The sequence below is a fragment of the Beta vulgaris genome, chromosome 6 (assembly GCF_026745355.1).
Source record: "Beta vulgaris subsp. vulgaris cultivar EL10 chromosome 6, EL10.2, whole genome shotgun sequence".
Classification (NCBI taxonomy): domain Eukaryota; kingdom Viridiplantae; phylum Streptophyta; class Magnoliopsida; order Caryophyllales; family Amaranthaceae; genus Beta; species Beta vulgaris.
This window is the reverse complement of record NC_079207.1, coordinates 66,287,245-66,304,718: the sequence shown is the minus strand read 5'-3', so window position 1 is coordinate 66,304,718 and position 17,474 is coordinate 66,287,245. Positions and strand designations below refer to the sequence as shown.

The 17,474-nt window shown below is 37.0% G+C and overlaps 1 protein-coding gene across 6 annotated transcripts; it reads right to left on the bottom strand.

The window, feature by feature from the left end:
- Window positions 1–402: 402 nt before the first annotated feature.
- Window positions 403–6,729, bottom strand: LOC104897554 (squamosa promoter-binding-like protein 3). 6 transcript variants are annotated; one of them, XM_010684453.4, is made up of 6 exons: window positions 6,241–6,714; window positions 4,656–4,763; window positions 3,681–4,471; window positions 3,147–3,283; window positions 1,947–2,198; window positions 403–1,016 (listed from the first exon to the last, which is right to left on the bottom strand). In XM_010684453.4, the coding sequence occupies exons 3-6, from the start codon at window positions 4,373–4,375 to the stop codon at window positions 718–720; spliced, it is 1,383 nt and encodes a 460-aa protein (XP_010682755.1). In that variant the 5' UTR covers window positions 4,376–4,471; window positions 4,656–4,763; window positions 6,241–6,714; the 3' UTR covers window positions 403–717. The 6 variants fall into 6 exon arrangements, with proteins under 6 accessions (XP_010682755.1, XP_010682753.1, XP_010682752.1 ...); XM_010684451.4 differs by having other exon boundaries at window positions 4,656–4,754; XM_010684450.4 differs by lacking the exon at window positions 6,241–6,714 and adding an exon at window positions 5,127–5,540.
- Between the last annotated feature and the right edge of the window lie 10,745 nt (window positions 6,730–17,474).

The window sequence follows — 17,474 nt, the reverse complement described above, 5'->3', positions numbered from 1 at the left end:
ACAAGTGTAGCTTAATAGCACTTGTATCACTTACGATCCTGAAGATCTTGGGATCGAATCATACCCTTTGCAGTATGACTTTGAGAGTTATTTTGGCAGACAATCAAGCCAAGAAAAGCCATTATGGAGACATGGAGTGTGAGAGAACTCTTGTATGAAAAACCATGGTTTTCACTTTAGTGATATAGCTTTGAAGATTGGAAAAAAAAGAGTACTAAAGCAAAATAAAATTAACCAATAACATATGATTACACAATCTGAACAATTTTGAATTCGCCTCGAACAAAAGAGAAAGTAATATGAAAGCCTAACTTATTCATAGATTTTAAGTTTCTACTGCATATTAATTTCTAGTGAGCTAAGAGATTTATTTTCAAGCATTACACAAATCTGGCAACAATCTGAAAATATAAAGCTCCTTACAATAACTACTAGTGCAGGATATAGTCCCAGTTACATCCAGTAAGCTGAGAACAATTGTCAGAACAATTATACAACTTCTAGTTTCCTTGCAATACAACTTATACAAGGTCTGGTAATCATAGCTAATGTTTAGAATAGATAGATGTCAAGCATGATAAGCAAGCACAACAGCTAAGCTCATACCTAACCACATAAAACTCCATACACTTAATGGTCTAGGAAGAGCAAAATACTTCATTGTAACCAACAACACACATAATTTAACTACTACTCAGCATATCATCAACTGCAACTTTAGTAAAGATAAAAGTTGGATTCGTTCGGTGCTTTGAACAACTGGAAAGTCGAGGTATGTGATCCATGACCAGAAGAGGCAGGTTGATCAGCTTGCCAGAACTCCGATGAAATGGGTGGGCCACCAAGAGGCACGGGGTGGTGCATGGTAGGCAAAGGGGCGTGATTTGTATGCATAGGATGGTTAAGTGCGGAAGGTTCTGGATCACATGAACCCCACGAACTTGTTGACAGAAGAGAGAGAGCACGGAAATCTTGAGCTGCACCCAAGTTGGACGGTGCCACAGAGACCGGTAAACCTACAGTTAATTAGTCATTCAACAAGCATTTGGTTAAAACCATATCACTTTAATGCAATAATCAAAAGCATTACAACCTCCATCTGAAAAATATAGAATACAATTCCTTCTTTAAAAATTTCTCCCGGAATATGGGTACCAAGTTAACTTGTGAACTTTGTTTCATACTACCCCAAAATGACACCTTTTCAATAAAAAATCCAAAGAAATTCTACATTGTCGTGCTGAAGATTCAATAGTGAAAGATGATTACGGTAATCCCATATGATGATCCCATTCAAATGTCATTTATTATATATACATAGAGGAAGAGCAAAAACTAAGTTTCGCTATGCGGTCAATTGCTCTATCTGCCTCAACTATATCTTATAAAAGGATATCAAGTATCAACAAAGAAAATAGAAAAAGGTTCTAGTGTTATAAGATAAATCCTCTACGAATTCTCATAAAAGGAGCATCACTGTGCTAAACTTTAAAATTATTCCCCTACTTTTCAAGCAACTTAGGGCCTCTTTCATACTTGTCCACACCAGGTGTTAAGCCCTCTCAACAAAACTGACAAAGAAAAGGGAAAGGGGGGGGGGGGGGGGATAACTTTCTTTTGTTAAGCCCTCCACTCTTTTTTGATCCTATTTTGCCTTTTGTACTATTGACAATCAGAGTTTGACCATATTAAAATATCCCTTTTATAATCTTCATTAATCAATAGTTGTAGATATTAATGGTCAAAGTTGCATTAGCTAACATGAAAGTCAAAGTAGAAGTAAAAAGTGATTGTTTGGGGGGGGGGGGTTAGTACCTATATCCTGAACTACTTGTAACTCGATGCTAAAATATGAAATTGAAGTTCTATCAGCACATTACTTCTACAATGGATACACATTGGGAAAATCACCTAAAATCTGCAGGCTGTTTAAAGAGAGAATATACCTCGCTGAAAGACATCGGATGGCACGCCCTTGGATGGCATTAATTGCGTTGATACAGGAGTGATTTTGGTTGCTGGGCTATGCAGTCCATTGTGGGTTGAATGCAGCTCATCAGTACCCCCTGATTTAATGTTATTAAAAAATCCGGATTTTGCCAGTGTGACCTTGGAATCGCTTGCACTGTCCCAGGTACCATGCCTAGTTTGAAGCATTGGTACCTGGTCAAAAGAGAAATTCAGCTGATTTCTACCCTCTGCACCAGCAACCACTAGAAACATTAACCATCGAGGCCCTACTGGCTAAATTAAGTTAAAAAGGTGCCATTTAGCCATTGATTCACCTAATCCAACTATCAACCTATCAAGTTGGATCAGGCCATCTATGGCTGCGGAAGCAAAAGCTAAATCCAAGTCAAGCCTGAAATTTTGTTTCAGTCGGGTAAAGCCTAGATGTGAACCTACCAGTATCAATATCAGAGTGCCATAATCTGACTGGGTAAATCTGGTTTACTTAATCTGGGAGAACAAACACATTTCCACTTTGTTTAGCAATTATGGAGAGAAGGGGAGGAATGGAAACTCAGAGAAGAATGAGCTTGCATTGGAGGGATTTTGTTTATTAAAAACAAAAAGAAAATGAATCTTCAATTCCTTTAACTTTTTTGCTATGTTTATATCTAAACAAATAAAAAATGTATCCCTCCCTTTCTTCACTATCCAAAACTCTTGTTACACATTATTAACTTTATATTAATTATTGTTCTTAATTTTATTAGGGCTATAAGCCTATAACTTTATATTGATGATTGACTTAAAAGTGGATTGACAAGGGAAAGACAAAGACCACATGTTGTGTCACAACCTTTTTCCCCCACAAGAATATTACAGAACAAGCTTTGGGCTTTGCTTAGGACCCTTCTTGTCCACCCAAAGAAAAAAGCGTATTACTGAAGCTAATGGACACTCTTGTTCAATCAATCATGGCTTTAGGATCAATCATCAGCTGTTACTCAAGACTACTAAAATTTGTACCCAGACGTTGAAACTGAGACAAAAAACAGACTTGGCAAATTTCACTTTAGATTTCCTATACCATCTCCCCTTATAAAGAACTACTCAAGTATTGGCATTTGAAAAGAGGAGACCCTAAGCAAATGGATGAATACGAAGAAAAAATAAGGAAAAAGAGCTGCAACTCATACCATATAAGGAGGATGTCAGCCTCATCGAATTGAACTGGATGACCTCTGGCTTTGGCTTCCGGCGACGTGCATTGTGATCAGAAAGACGTCTTCTGCAGCTTCTCTTCTTTTGGTCAAACTCCGAAAGGCCGTGAAACCTTCAATATTAGGGTCAAGTGATGTCACAAATTGAATCATACCGCAAAATAAACCTATGCTACTCTGAGTTTCCGACTTTTCGCTTTACCTCAAGTACCTGCGTCGAATTATCGACACTCCGACACGGGTACAGACACTTCAACACTTCATTTTGAGCTAAATCATGGGAATTTTTCATAATATACGAGTCGAGCACGATAGCATGTTAATAAATCCGACATGGGTACAGACACTTCAACACTTAATTTTGAGCTATCTCATGGGAATTTTTCATAATATACGATGCGATAACATGTAAACAAAAATAAACACGAGCACTCAAAAGAGCAATAAATATAAAAAGAAACACAACATTTTCTCAATGAAAAAGTATATTTGATTGCCATGGAAACTTACCGGCTGCACTGTTGACAAAACCTTCGCTCAAGTCCATTTATAACAACCTTGGGGCATTTGGAATGACTTTCACAGACTCTGTGCTTCCGGTGGTAATCTTTAGCAGAGGAAAGATCAATATTGCATCCTTCAACTTGGCAGCGGGGACTTTCTGTACTGAGAGGTGAAGTTTTGGATTTCTTAGTGACAGAATCGGGTGGAAGAGGAGTCCTAGCAGTAGTCCTCACATTGCTAGCTCCAGAAACATCTTCAAAGTACGTCCGCTTCCCTAGCTCCAGAGCGATCAAAGATTCACCAGAAGCAGCTGAACTTTCAATTGTTGGTGATGTTCTTGCCATCCCAGAATTATTAACCAAATCTTTCCTGTTTCTAAGATCCTGTTGAAAACAATCAGCTGTCTCCAATGAGAACTGGGTTCCTTTGATCTCTCTATCAGTGGATGAATCAACAGAAGCTGATTTTGAGCTTTTAGATGAGGAAGCATATCCCAAGTCAGAAGCAGTACCGCCATCACTGCGACCTCCAGATGAATAGAAAGACCCAACTTCAAAGCCATCTATCCCCTCAATCTCAGAGTCCACTAACTGCAATTTTTTAGGTGCTTCAGCTGCCTTTGTGTTAAACATGACCAAATTCTCCCAGTCCCACAAGAAGGGACTTTTTGCATTCAATTCCATCATTGAAATCGCACTCATGAAATAATCTTAAAAGAAGATTAATCCTGAAGCTTCAGACAGACTAGATCTCTCCACTATATATTCTGAATATTACTGAATACTAACTGATAGAAGCTACAAAAAAAAAAAAAAAAAACTTCAAAGCTCAAACTTTTGAAGCATGCCATAAGGAAAACAGGTGAGATGGTAAAGATTAGGCTAAGAAATGAAAAAAATATATGGTAGTTATACAAGATTAAATCCATAGTACTTGCATCAATGATATAACGAAGTTCCGATTCACGACATGAAGCCATACCTTTAATTTAAAAGAACAAGAATACAATCTGCAGTTGTGGAGCACAAATCACTCATGATGCCTCAATCTTCACCAAAACTCTAGTTTGCATCACAAAGCCTGCAGCCACTAGAAAAACATTCCCAATTAGAGATAACTCAAAGGAACCTTTTATTGAGTTAACACACAAGAAAAAAAGTAAAGAATCAGAACACAAAATCAAAGTCTACAACTCAAGTCAATAAAAGAATCAACTGTACCAATCATTTTCTGCAACTTTTTCTAAGTTCTCAAGCTAAGTACAAGAGGATGAATTAACTAGCCTCTCCTAACAAGACCTAACCTCCCTGTTTCATGGATAACAGCCATAACACACTTTCACACTTGTAAAGGTATTTATATGCAATTTGCTAAGCTTTTGTACTCTACAAACCCATTTATGGAAATTTTACCAATACCCATTAAACCTATTTAGAAAGTAACCACTCTTACCTCATGATACATAATAGAGTTGTTTTGCTTGTTTCATATATTCACAACATCCAACCACCCAAAACTCTCACTTTCTCTTTCTTTTTTCTCTTTCTCTCTCCAATTATTTGTGGCAACTATTGAATGAATTGATAGTTTTTACCTTCACTTATTTAGACTTTTCCTACCAAACTAAATAAACCCAAAACCCCCTTTTTTTTTTTTACTGGCAATAAAAAAGATACCCACCAAATCATTGTAGATCTAAAATGACCCCATCTTCCCAAAAACCCTAATTCATTATAAACCCATCAAAATATCAGAACCAAATTTTAATTTTTTATTAAATTTTTTTTTGATGGGAAAAGTAATCCTTGTTCAAGAGACCCCAATAATAATATTAATCAAACAATTTACCTGTTCTAGAGAAACCCACATGATAAATTAAAAGAATGATGTAATTGTATTCTTAATTGTTTCAAAACTATATAATAAGAACATATTACACTGTAACCCATAATCCCAACATTAAAAATATTAGTCAAAAGTCAAGTTCCCAGCTTTTGGAGAGAATAAAAACCAGCACACGTTCACGGAAATCGTCAATAAAGATTTCCCCAAAAAAAAAAAAACCCAATTTCTGGGTTTTGCCTCTTGCTCAACTTCAAGAGCTTTTGATGGGAAATTCTAGAATTATTTTACTTTTTGAATCGCCAAAATCAAACAAGAAGCAGCGAAACGACATCGTTTCTCCAAGAAAAAAAAAATACCCACAAAATCACAAAAATCAATGAATCAAACCCATAAAAATTTTATAAAAATTAGCAACTTTTTTTCTTTTGGAAACATTTGACAAAAATGCAAAAAAAACCCAGTACTAGAAAAGAAATCATGAAACTATGTTTAGCCCAAATGAGAAACTATCTATATCTGCACTGAATTACACACTGAACAAAAAAAATCACAGAGAATAACCAAAGTATTTGTAAAATTAAACTTATTTGTAGATAGTACTTTTCTAATTTAAATAACAACAGTAATGATAATAAAATCAGAAGCAAATATATAATATAATAGTGTAAAAAAAGATAGGAACAACCCAAATTTAGAAAAATCAGTAGTGTGAAGCTCTTACCTTTTAGCTAACCCTTTTCTCTCTCTAGAAATCTCATCAATTTAGGGAAAGTAAAGCTCAAAGAAAGTTTTCTATATAGTGCTATTTTATTATTATTATAAATGTGTTTTCTGTGTTATAACCCCACTTTTTCACCAATTCCAATTTGACTCCATGAGTGAGAGAAACTGAGAAAAGAGGAGAGAGAGAGAGAGAAACACAGGTGAAATAAAATTATTGGATGGGGGACTTGAGGAGATTATGTACAGGACAGCTAATGTTGCTCATACAAGAGGTGTGGAGGAAATTTTTTTTTTCTTTTATTGCACCTTTTCTTTTGTGTGAATATATTAGTAATTTTGATTTCAATGGAATTTATAAAGGTGTGTTTTTTTTTTTACCTTATTTTTAGTTTTTATAAGAAAAAATAATTTAGTTAATAGTTAATATGGTATAATAAGTTTTAAGTTTGGTCCATCAAAAATAAGCAAATTATAAAGGCGTTATAGCCCGTAAAAATCCAGTCTTCTTACTATCTTCTCTTCGTCTTTAACATGACTTGTTACAGGTGATGAATCTTCCACCTATTTAGTGGAAGTTTTTTTGAAGGTACGATAAGTATTACTAATAAGCAAAAAGAAGTTGAAAAGAACGGATTTAAAGTTTAACCGACTTATTAAGCGACCTGATTTGAGAATTGTTTTTAGTCAAAATTGAATTGAGACCTGAAATGAATTGGAACATATTCGTCCAAAATTAAATTGACTCGATATTATCTAGATATTTGTACCGAAGCAACACAAATTAATCCTCATCCGAAACTAGCTAGAAGTAACTTGAATTGAAAGTAACCCGAGTATGTTTGACCCAAACACTAATTCTCAATTTACCAAAAAGAATAAGTAAGCCTCCATTTTTGTCAGTTTATTATGATAAATTCAAAGTCATTTTCAAAGAAACTAATGAGCTTATTTTCAATTTATACCTTGGTTGCTAAGAATACATGTATTTTCTCATATGTTATAACATCGTGCTAGAGTAAACTCATCATTGTCTGAGGTTAAGGTAGTGGAGACGTGGAGTAGTGGCAGTCACCACTTCCCACCTCGTATCCTTGAATTCCACGAATCGAACCTCATAAGACTTTATCATATTTGAGAAATTTCCCTTATATCTCTTTTCAAATGAGTCACCCCTATTTTACCTTAAAAAAATACCATCTTTTTTAAAGTGTGGGAAATTTTATAGAAACATTTGCTTGGAAGAAAAATAAAATAGTTACATCAACTAACAAAAAAAATAACAATATAACTTAATTTTAATTTATATAACTACTCACAGCACAAACAAATTATCTTCATGTATCCAATTAATAAGAGATTGACACCTTTGTGAATCTTGTTTTGCTAATTGATCTCCTACTCCAAACTCCATTTATTTCATTCCTCTGTTAATTTTGTCAAGGTTTACAACCAGACGAATCCCGTAGTCCATCATTCCTACTATTCACTCCAATTTTTGCTCCATATTTTCATGCAACACTTGCAATTCATGTACTAATTAGACCAATAATTTCTTTAATCGCGTATCAGTAAAATTAATGATATTGATAATTATACAGTGAGATTAATCTAACAATAATCCATGTTGCTAATATTTTCATTATATTAAGGTAACAAATTGTGGCCAAATTTACAAAGTTTGAACTTGAAGTAGTAAGTATTGCATGAAGTGTAGAATGGATGAAGTATTAGAAATAATAAAGTCAACGTATTTTAGGATTAAGCATTATCATGAATATCAACATAAGACATTCTTTCTAAAACTACCTATAATTTCATCATCATTACCACTATTTATTACTAGTTATCAAAGAGGTTATAAGAGTTCTACTTCATTAATTGTCTTTCTTATCGAGTTTTCCTTTTTATGTTGCGAGCTTCTTTGCCATTCAATGAATTAGAAGTTATCCAAAAGTCCATGTCATCATATTTTGCTCCCAATATTAGACGAAAATATGAGATATCAATGTATTATGTTGCTTGGTTAACATAAAAAAAATCATGATAAATATAATTTCCTAAGATAGTGATATATACTTGGTTAATAAAAACATGGAAGTCACATTACTTAAAAAGTTCCACTTCTCACAAAATAGAGGAAGTTACTTATTTAGAAGGCTTAGATAAGTATACCATGAAAATTAACTTCTCGTATTCAACCAAATATTTATTATTTCATACGTAATGCTTATACATAGGAAGAAAAATCTACTTTGTATGATCAACTAAACAATACTTAAAAATCTTACATCCAAGCATAATTGTCATGCTAAATTGCTAATCGAAAAACTTACTTACCAAGCGGGTTCATTGCTACCCTATATCTCATAATTTACCCATTTATGTTCATTTCTCATGTACTAATTAAAAATTGCACATCGAGATGATTTTAGCAAATCGAAGTCCCATGTAACAATATTTTTGCTTATACTAATACTAGTCTTACATGCACGCAATGCGTGCGATCATGTGTAATAACAAATGAAGTAAAAATAAAATTAATTAGGTAAAAAACTGTTTTTATATTTTTCTTTCTCAAAAAACTAATGTTCAATTTAAATGTCTTACTTCCCCCCTCTTCCATTCAAATAAAATAGTTAGTTATCTTCTTTTCTTCTTCTTTTATTCTTTTTATTTTTATTTTTTGGTGTCCCCCATGTGTTGCTTTATATAATAGAGATTGGTGATCAAACTAATAAATGCTTTTTCGGAAAGCTAATCGGATAGCGGATTTTCTGTCAAAAAAAAGGTCACAGCAGTTTTGCTGCCTCCATTGACGTGGATGTTTCAACGGAACCCTTGTTACCTAAATTTGTTCTTATTGATTCGTCAGGAGTCTCCCTTGAGAGAAGGGAATCATAACTTTCCTCATGTACCCCCGAAAAATGCACATGTCGAATTAATTTTAGACACAAATTATTAAAAGAGACAGTCTAATTTTAATATAAAAGTAGACCTAATCACCAAATGAATTAAACTAGTCACTGAAAGAAATCAAGCTGGTCACTATTAGACTAAATCTATTTTTAATACAAGGATTGTCATTGCCTAATTTTAATTCAAACATAGGCGGTCTCTTACAAGACGAACTCCATTTTAGACAGAAGACATTACCAAATATGCCCTCATACTCGCAAGTTCATCAGCCTCATGCCCTCACATGGTCAAGGGTACCTATGTCATTTGAAGACTTGTGAGCTTCTATTATTACTATTTACTATGTTTAGGGTTTTATGCGATTTTATTGTTTTCCTTTTGAAGGTAAAAAAGAATTAATCAGGTAACGGGGCCTACACTGTAAAACCAAAGGGTTGCAACTTGCAAAAGCCAAAAAGTAAGTGATTGAGAGATGGGAAAGGTTTTTGATATCACAGAGGGAGGAAATCATGCAATTTTTGATGCAATTTTAGATGGAGACATGTGGGAGTTATGTGTGGATGACTCATTATGTCAGTCATTGTGAGTCACAGCCTTATTTTTATTTTTTTCAGTCACCCTATTTTCTGATTTCTTTATTACAAATTTCCGATTTTAAATGTAACTATTTGACTTTATAGAAATTAAATCTTAAATATCTATTTATAAAAGTTATAATAAATTGATATTTTCCATATATACATTGAGATACATCCAATAAAAAATTACATATTTGGTATTTGGATTTGTCTTTTTCATACTTTCCTCGTTTTGAAAAACTTACGATCGAGATTTTTGATACGTAAATTTAAGAGGATTACAAAACAAACAAATAAATAATTTTCCTTCGGTCTTTATTAGTTTACTTGTTTTTTTATAACAGAGTTTTATGAGAAACAATGATGTGGGACATACGAAAAAAGAGAAATTATTATTTTATATTAAAGTTATTTGTGATGGAAAGTTAGTGGTATCATTCCAAAAATAGAAACAAAAAAAATGGGTAAACTAATAATGAACATCCCAAAAAGAATTACGGATATACTAATAAAGACCGGAGGGAGTATAATATAAACATTAAATAATTCAAGCACTCATAATGGTAAAGCTCCAGCCTCATGAATTAAAAGGTCATGTCATCAAACATTCAAACCTAGCTAGAGGCATTTTAGAAGGAAGGTTCTTCTCTTTTTTTTTCTACACTGCAAAAAAATCTAACCTGTAAAGTCGGCTAAATATACATGTTATTCATCTTACATACCAAAAAGAAAATTATAGTTTACGTAATGGTTCATGGGTGGTTAATTATCCAAAAACGACATGAAATTCCGGATTGCCATTTTTTGTGAATCGTAACAGTTCAAATTGGTAACCGTCTAAGCGATTAACTAGTATTTCGATACAGTTTTATGATTAATCATTAACCGTTACCCAAATTTTAGTAATTTATTTTACTATATTTATACATATAGTTTTCACTTTTTCTCGACATAAAAAATTTAATGAAGCAAATTGTAGTAATTGTTAGTTAGTACTTAGTACAACATGATTGCAAAGGTGTTCAATAAGGTAACATCGCTTTCCACTAAAACTACTTTCTAGTTCCTAAATTTACAATAGGTGACTTAGTTTTTTTGTTTGTTCTTTTTGGAATGCACCAAGAGACTTAGTGACTTAGTATTTTTGTAGTAATAATTAGTATTCCATTCGTTTTATTTTAATCTACACACTTATGCTTTTTACATATGGCAACGCAAAATTTTAAAGACATATATCTTTAGTTTTGTATTTGTCAAAATTATAAAAAGTACATATTAATAAAATACATGTTATGATGAATCTAACAAGATCCCACGTGACTATATTTTCATCCGCGTATAAATCACAAATGATGGTCAAAATAAAATTTATGAATAGTGGAAAATATCAAAGTGTAACGGAGACAATAGTATTTATTGACTAATTGTATAGTTAGTATTAGTAGATAGTATATATCTCAGTAAAAATAATTCAATAATAAAATGAAGTTTGCCGTAATAACTAATAGCTAATCAATCTAATTATTATAATAAATAGAAGAAAAATTAAATAAATGTATCCGATTTTTCGATTAATCATTTTTTAAATAATCGTAATCCCTATTTTTTCAGTACGATTACCGTCCATTTAACCAATTTTTCGGTTTTCAGTACGATTTTTTTGATTTCAGTTTTTCCTAAATACTCCTACTTAATCTTGCACTTAGACAATAAAAAAAACTATTTTGAACCTAATTTCACTTTATTTTCCTTCTTTTTTAACTTTTCAAATAATATAATAACAATGTGTATTAAGGAAATACAATTATAAGGAGTTAAAGGTGCAAAAAGGTTGAAAGATGATGTTTATGGTATTGTATTAGTATTACATTTGAATTTAAAATATTTAGACTTAGGCTATGTTCAGTTTACCTTATTTTTGCTTATTTTAGATCTAATCAGATCAGATCAGATCAGAAAAAATAAGTTCAGATCAGTTCAGATCATGCTTATATTTAAAAATCATTATATCTTTCATTACATATTAGTAAAATTATAATAATTGAATATTAATAAAGTACTCATTGAGACGAATCAAACAAGACCCCACATGACTATTTTTTCTTATATATTGAGAAAAATCTAAAAGATAAAATCTTATAATCAGATCAGTAAGGATCAGATCAGATCAGATCAGAACAAATAAGTTCAGATCAGATCAGATAAGTTCAGATCAGAAAATTTCAGTTGAACTAAACATAGCCTTATATGACGGTTGAATTATTTTTTTAATACCAAATTGTCAAAATATCCCTACTTTTTATATCAATATGTTTAGTGACTTTTTTTCATATCAATTTGGCAAATACCCAACTTTTTTTATACCAATTTGTTTGTTTGGCCCAATTTGAGCTAGAATTGAACCCCAACTACTTCAATTATATATATTTATTATTCAAAATGTACTCGTTTATGCTTGTTTCTTTCTTCTGCAATTGCACTTCTTCATGCATATAGCTTATCTTCGTCGCTCATTTGTTTTAAAAGTACTCAAATCAGATGAAGTGAATTTGCCACCTAACTTTTATCATACACTCAGGTAAACTATGGGCATGTTTGGCAAAACTGTTAGCGGTTGTAGTAGCTGTAGCTGTTGGGGGTAGCTGCTAGCTGTCTACTAGTAGCTGTCAGCGGTCAGTGATTAAATTAGTTGTTTAATCAGAAGTGTTTGGCAAAAGTAGCTGTTGGAATTGTAAAAGATAAAAAAAAAACATTGGTTAATAATTCTACCTTATGCTATTATATAGGGTTTATTTCGTAGACCGCTACCTCTAAACCTCAAACGTTACTTGTAGTAACGTTCCACAACCGCTACTTATAATCTACTCCAACTGCTACCCGCTACTACAACCACTACCTTACCAAACACTCATAATTTTCTCAAGTAGCGTTTCAATCTTGTCCAACCGCTAACCGCTACCTCAAACGCTATTGCCAAACAGGGCCTATGTTCGTGCGACACCAAATGCAATTTTTTGTTCATTATTTATTTGAAACTCCAAATGAGCCTAATCACATAATAGCTAGGTAGTCAGATAGAGCTTTCAAATGAGGAAACGAGCAAAAAATAGCTTTAAGTATATATGCACGTTATACACCCAAGTGTATGATTAATGCAGTCGAGTTTATATAGCACAAAGTGATAGTTTTTTTAGTGACGAAGACAATTGCAATAATAATGATTTGATGTAATGTTGAAAATTGCAAAAACAACTATTGATGAACATCTTTGATCTTTTGAATCACCATCATGAGTCACGACTTGTTATTTTTATGCCCAAAATAAGAATTTTTTCTTTAAATAATGCAAAAGTGGGTTTTAATTCCCAAAATATATCCAAAAATAAAAAATTCCCTGCATACCGTCCACGTAGGACGGCACGCGAGATTTTTTTTTTTCTACTTCCAACAAAATCGCTACTTGAAGTAGCGGTTTCCTGAATTTTTTTTTATAAACCGCTACTTCAAATAGCGGTTTATTATGATAAACGCTACTCCTACAACAACAACGACTGTTTTTTGTCATTAGCGACGGCTTTTAGCCGTCGTTGATATGTATTTTCTTGTAGTATTATCCCCAACTCCAGAATTTTGCCTAGGTAAACCGCTACTCAGAGTAGCGGTTTATATTTTATAAACCGCTACTACTTGAGATAGCGGTTTATGTGTATAAACCGCTACTTAGAGTAGCGGTTTATTATAAATATAAACCGCTACTCTGAGTAGCGGTTTACCTGGGCAAAAACAAAAAAAAAAACTAGTTTCTCGCGTGCCGTCCTACGTGGACGGTACGCAGGGAATTTTTTTATTTTTGGGCATATTTTGGGAATTAAAACCCACTTTTGCATTATTCAAGGAAAAAATTCCCCAAAATAATGTTTCTTTATAGAATGATTTCTCTGTATTTTTAGAGTACAAAAAAAACAATCTCCATTTACTCTGCATGTAGGATGAATTGGGGTATTTTAGAAAATTTTGTAACCAATACCACGCTAAAGCTTTCTTCTTTTGGATTGAATGTATAAATGATAAGCAGTAATAATTGTTTCGGTATGGGACAAGTTTTAGGGTACGAACCGGTAAGTCCTTGATCAGGAAGCCGTTCTAGTTCCTGCAAGAGAGAACACGTAAACTAGCCTCCGGGGTTGATCCGAGAAATGCCCCTTCGATGCTTAAGTCAGTAATGGGTAAACCGGTAGCTCTCAAGGCTTAGAGAGGGATGTTGAGTTTATTGCTTGGATGTAGCTTCGTTTCCTATGCTAGCACTTTTGCTCTTTAAATGTCCAGCTTAGACTTAGTCCCTTACAATTGGATACTTGTACTGTTGCTAAAGTAATAAATAAAATCCCCTAAATATATCAAACTTTTTTTTTTTTTGAAAAGAACACACCCTTGTACACTCTAAGTGTGCGTTTACTTCACCTTACTCCTATGACTTTTCTGAACTTATGAAAGCTAACAAAAAATTATCTTAACATATTAGAACTTATTTGTACATGTTAATTGTTACAAACTATTTGAACATATATTTTAAAACTTATCTTCATTAAAATTAGTTTTGCAGACGACCTAAATACGCGACGGGGTATTGTAAGGGACAGAGTGGCCTTGCTGTCACGATCCCACTGAGATTCCTCCCTATGTCGCTCTGATTCGTCCCACCCCCTCCAAAACCCCCCCACAAAATCCTAAGTAAAGATGACGTGAGGTTCGACTCGAACACTTTGTGGCATCAAACTTAACTTCTGTTATATGGCGAAGTATACTACTTAACACCAAAAGAAAATGATGGACGTTTTGCATAGGCTCTCTGAAAGACAAGGGGGGTAGTGATTAACGATTCACCGCACCCGCGGGGTTAAACGCTGGTTAATAATTGGATAATATCTTTTGTACAACCATATAATTAGAACATACCCCTTGGGTAATGATTGCAATATACACACATATGACATGATTACAATATACAAATAAATAATCACACACTCGTGCCTTAGAAGGGGGTATGGGGAGCCATCCGAAGGCCCTCCTAGGCCGGTGCCCATGGGGTGCACCCCGGGACCGTGGGAGGCCCTTTGAAGGCACACTCGGGCCGTGGAAGGGTCATATGGTTCCGTTCAGAAGCCCTCCTAAGCCTAACTAGGGTCTGAGCCAAGGGAACGCAAAAGTGGGAAGGAAATGAAGGTTTGAGGCCCCATGGGGGATCCTCAGACACCCGGGAACCCTAGGGACGTTTGTGACGAAAAAACTCGCGGGGTCCCGAGAAGTCAGAAAAAAATGGCATCAAAACTGGAAAAATCGTGGATTATAGTACACGAATCTGGGCGCCCACGGGGCTGGAAACCGGTACCCATGGGGTGCACCCCGGGGACGTAGGTGACCCTTTGGAGGAACACTCGTGCCGTGGAAAGGTCATATGGTGCCGTGCGGAGGCCCTCTTAGTTTTAGCTAGGGTCGTGCCAAGAGAGCCAAGGGAAGGCAAAAGTGGGAAGTAAATGAATGTATGAGGCCCCATTGCGGATCCTCAGGCACCCCATGGACCCTAGGGAGCTCCGGGACGAAAAAACTCGTCGGACCCCAGGAAGTCGGAAAATGGCTCGAAAACTGAAAAAAAAATCGTGAATTATAGTACACGAATCTGGGCGCCCGCGATTCCCGGGCACCGGTTCCCATGGGGTGTACTTCGGAGCCGTGGGAGGCCCTTTGAAGGCACACTCATGCCGTGGAAGGGTCATGTGGTGCCGTTCGGAGGCCCTCCTAGGCCTAGCTAGGGTAGTGTCAAGCGAGGCAAGGGAAGGCAAAAGTGGGAAGGAAATGAAGGTCTGAGGCCCCACAGTGGATCCTCAGGCACCACGAGGACCCTAGGCTCCCCCAGCGCCTAGGTACCGGTGCCCAAGGGGTGCACCCCCGGGTCGTGGGAGGCCCTTTGAAGGCACACTAATGCCGTGGAAGGTCATGTGGTGTCGTTCGGATGCCCTCCGAGGCATAGCGCGGGACATGCTAAGCGAGCCAAGGGAGGGAAAAAGTGGGAAGGGAAGGAAGGTCTGAGGCTCGATGGGGGATTCTAAAGCAACCCGGGGACCCTAGGGGGGTTCGGGACGAAAAAACTCGTCGGGACCCGAGAAGTGGGAAAATGGCCTGAAAATTGGAAAAATCGTGGATTAGTACAGGAATTTGGGCCCCCACGGGGACCTGGTACCGGTACCTATGGGGTGCACCTCGGTGCCGTGGGAGGCCCTTTGAAGGCACACTCGCGCCGTGGAAGGGTCATGTGGTGTCGTTCGGAGTCCCTCCTAGGCCTACCTAGGGTCGTGCCAAGCGAGCCAAGGGAAGGCAAAAGTGGGAAGGAAATGAAGGTGTGCGCCCCCATGGGGGATCCTCAGGCAACCCGGGGACCCTAAGGAGGCCCGAGATGAAAAAACTCATCGGGGCCTGGGAAGTCGAAAAATGGCCCGAAAACTGGAAAGAATCGTGAATTATCGTACACAAATCTGGGCGCCCATAGGGCCCGGACACCAGTGCCCAAGAGGTGCACCCCGGGGCCGTGGGAGGCCCTTTGAAGGCACGCTAATGCCGTGGAAAGGTCATGTGGTGCCGTTCGGAGGCGCTCCTAGGCATAGCGAGGGTCGTGCCAAGCGAGCCAAGGGAAGGCAAATGTTGGAAGGAAATGAAGGTATGAGTCCCCATGGGGGATCCTGAAGTAACCCGGGGATCCTAGGGAGGTCTGGGACGAAAAAACTAGCCGGTCCCCAAAAAGTCAGAAAATGGCCCGAAAACTGGAAAAATCGTGGATTATAGTACACGAATCTGGGCGCCCGTGGGGTCCGGGTACCGGTACCAATGGGGTGCACCTCGGGGTCGTGGGAGGCCCTTTGAAAGCACACTTGTGCCATGGAAGGGTCATGTGGTGTCGTTCGGAGGCCCTGCTAGGCCTAGCTAGGGTCGTGCCAAGCGAGCCAAGGGAAGGCAAAAGTGGGAAGGAAATGAAGGTCTGAGTCCACATGGGGGATCCTTAGGCAGCTCGTGGACCATAGGGAGGTCCGGGACAAAAAAACTCGTCGGGGATCGAGAAGTCGAAAAATGGCCTGAAAACTCGAAAAAAATCGTGAATTATGTAGTACATGAATCTGGGCGCCTGCAGGGCCCGAGCACCGGTACCCATGGGTTGCACCCCGGAGCCGTGGGAGGCCCTTTGAAGGCAAAGTCATGCCGTGGAAGGGTCATGTGGAGCTGTTTGAAGGCCTAGCTAGGGTCGTGCCAAGCGAGCCAAGGGAACGCAAAAGTGGGAAGGAAATGAAGGTCTAAAACCCTATGGGGGATACTCAGGCACCCCGAGGACCCTAAAGAGGTGCGGGACGAAAAAACCCGTTGGGCTCGGAAAGTCGTAAGATGGCCTAAAAAAAATTGTGGATTATAGTACACGAATACGGGAGCCTGCGAGGCTCGGGCACCAGTGCCCCGGGGCCGTGGGAGGCCATTTAAAGGCACACTCGTGACGTGCAAGGGTCATGTGGTGCCGTACGGAGGCTTCTTAGGCCTAGCTAGGGTCATGCCACCGGAGCCAAGGGAAAGCAAAAGTGGGAAGGAAATAAAGGTCTGGTTCCCCATGGGGGATCCTCTCGATCCCTGAGGACCCTAGGGAGGTCCTTGACGAAAAGACTCGTTGGGTCGTGGGTAGTCGGAAAATGGCATGAAAACT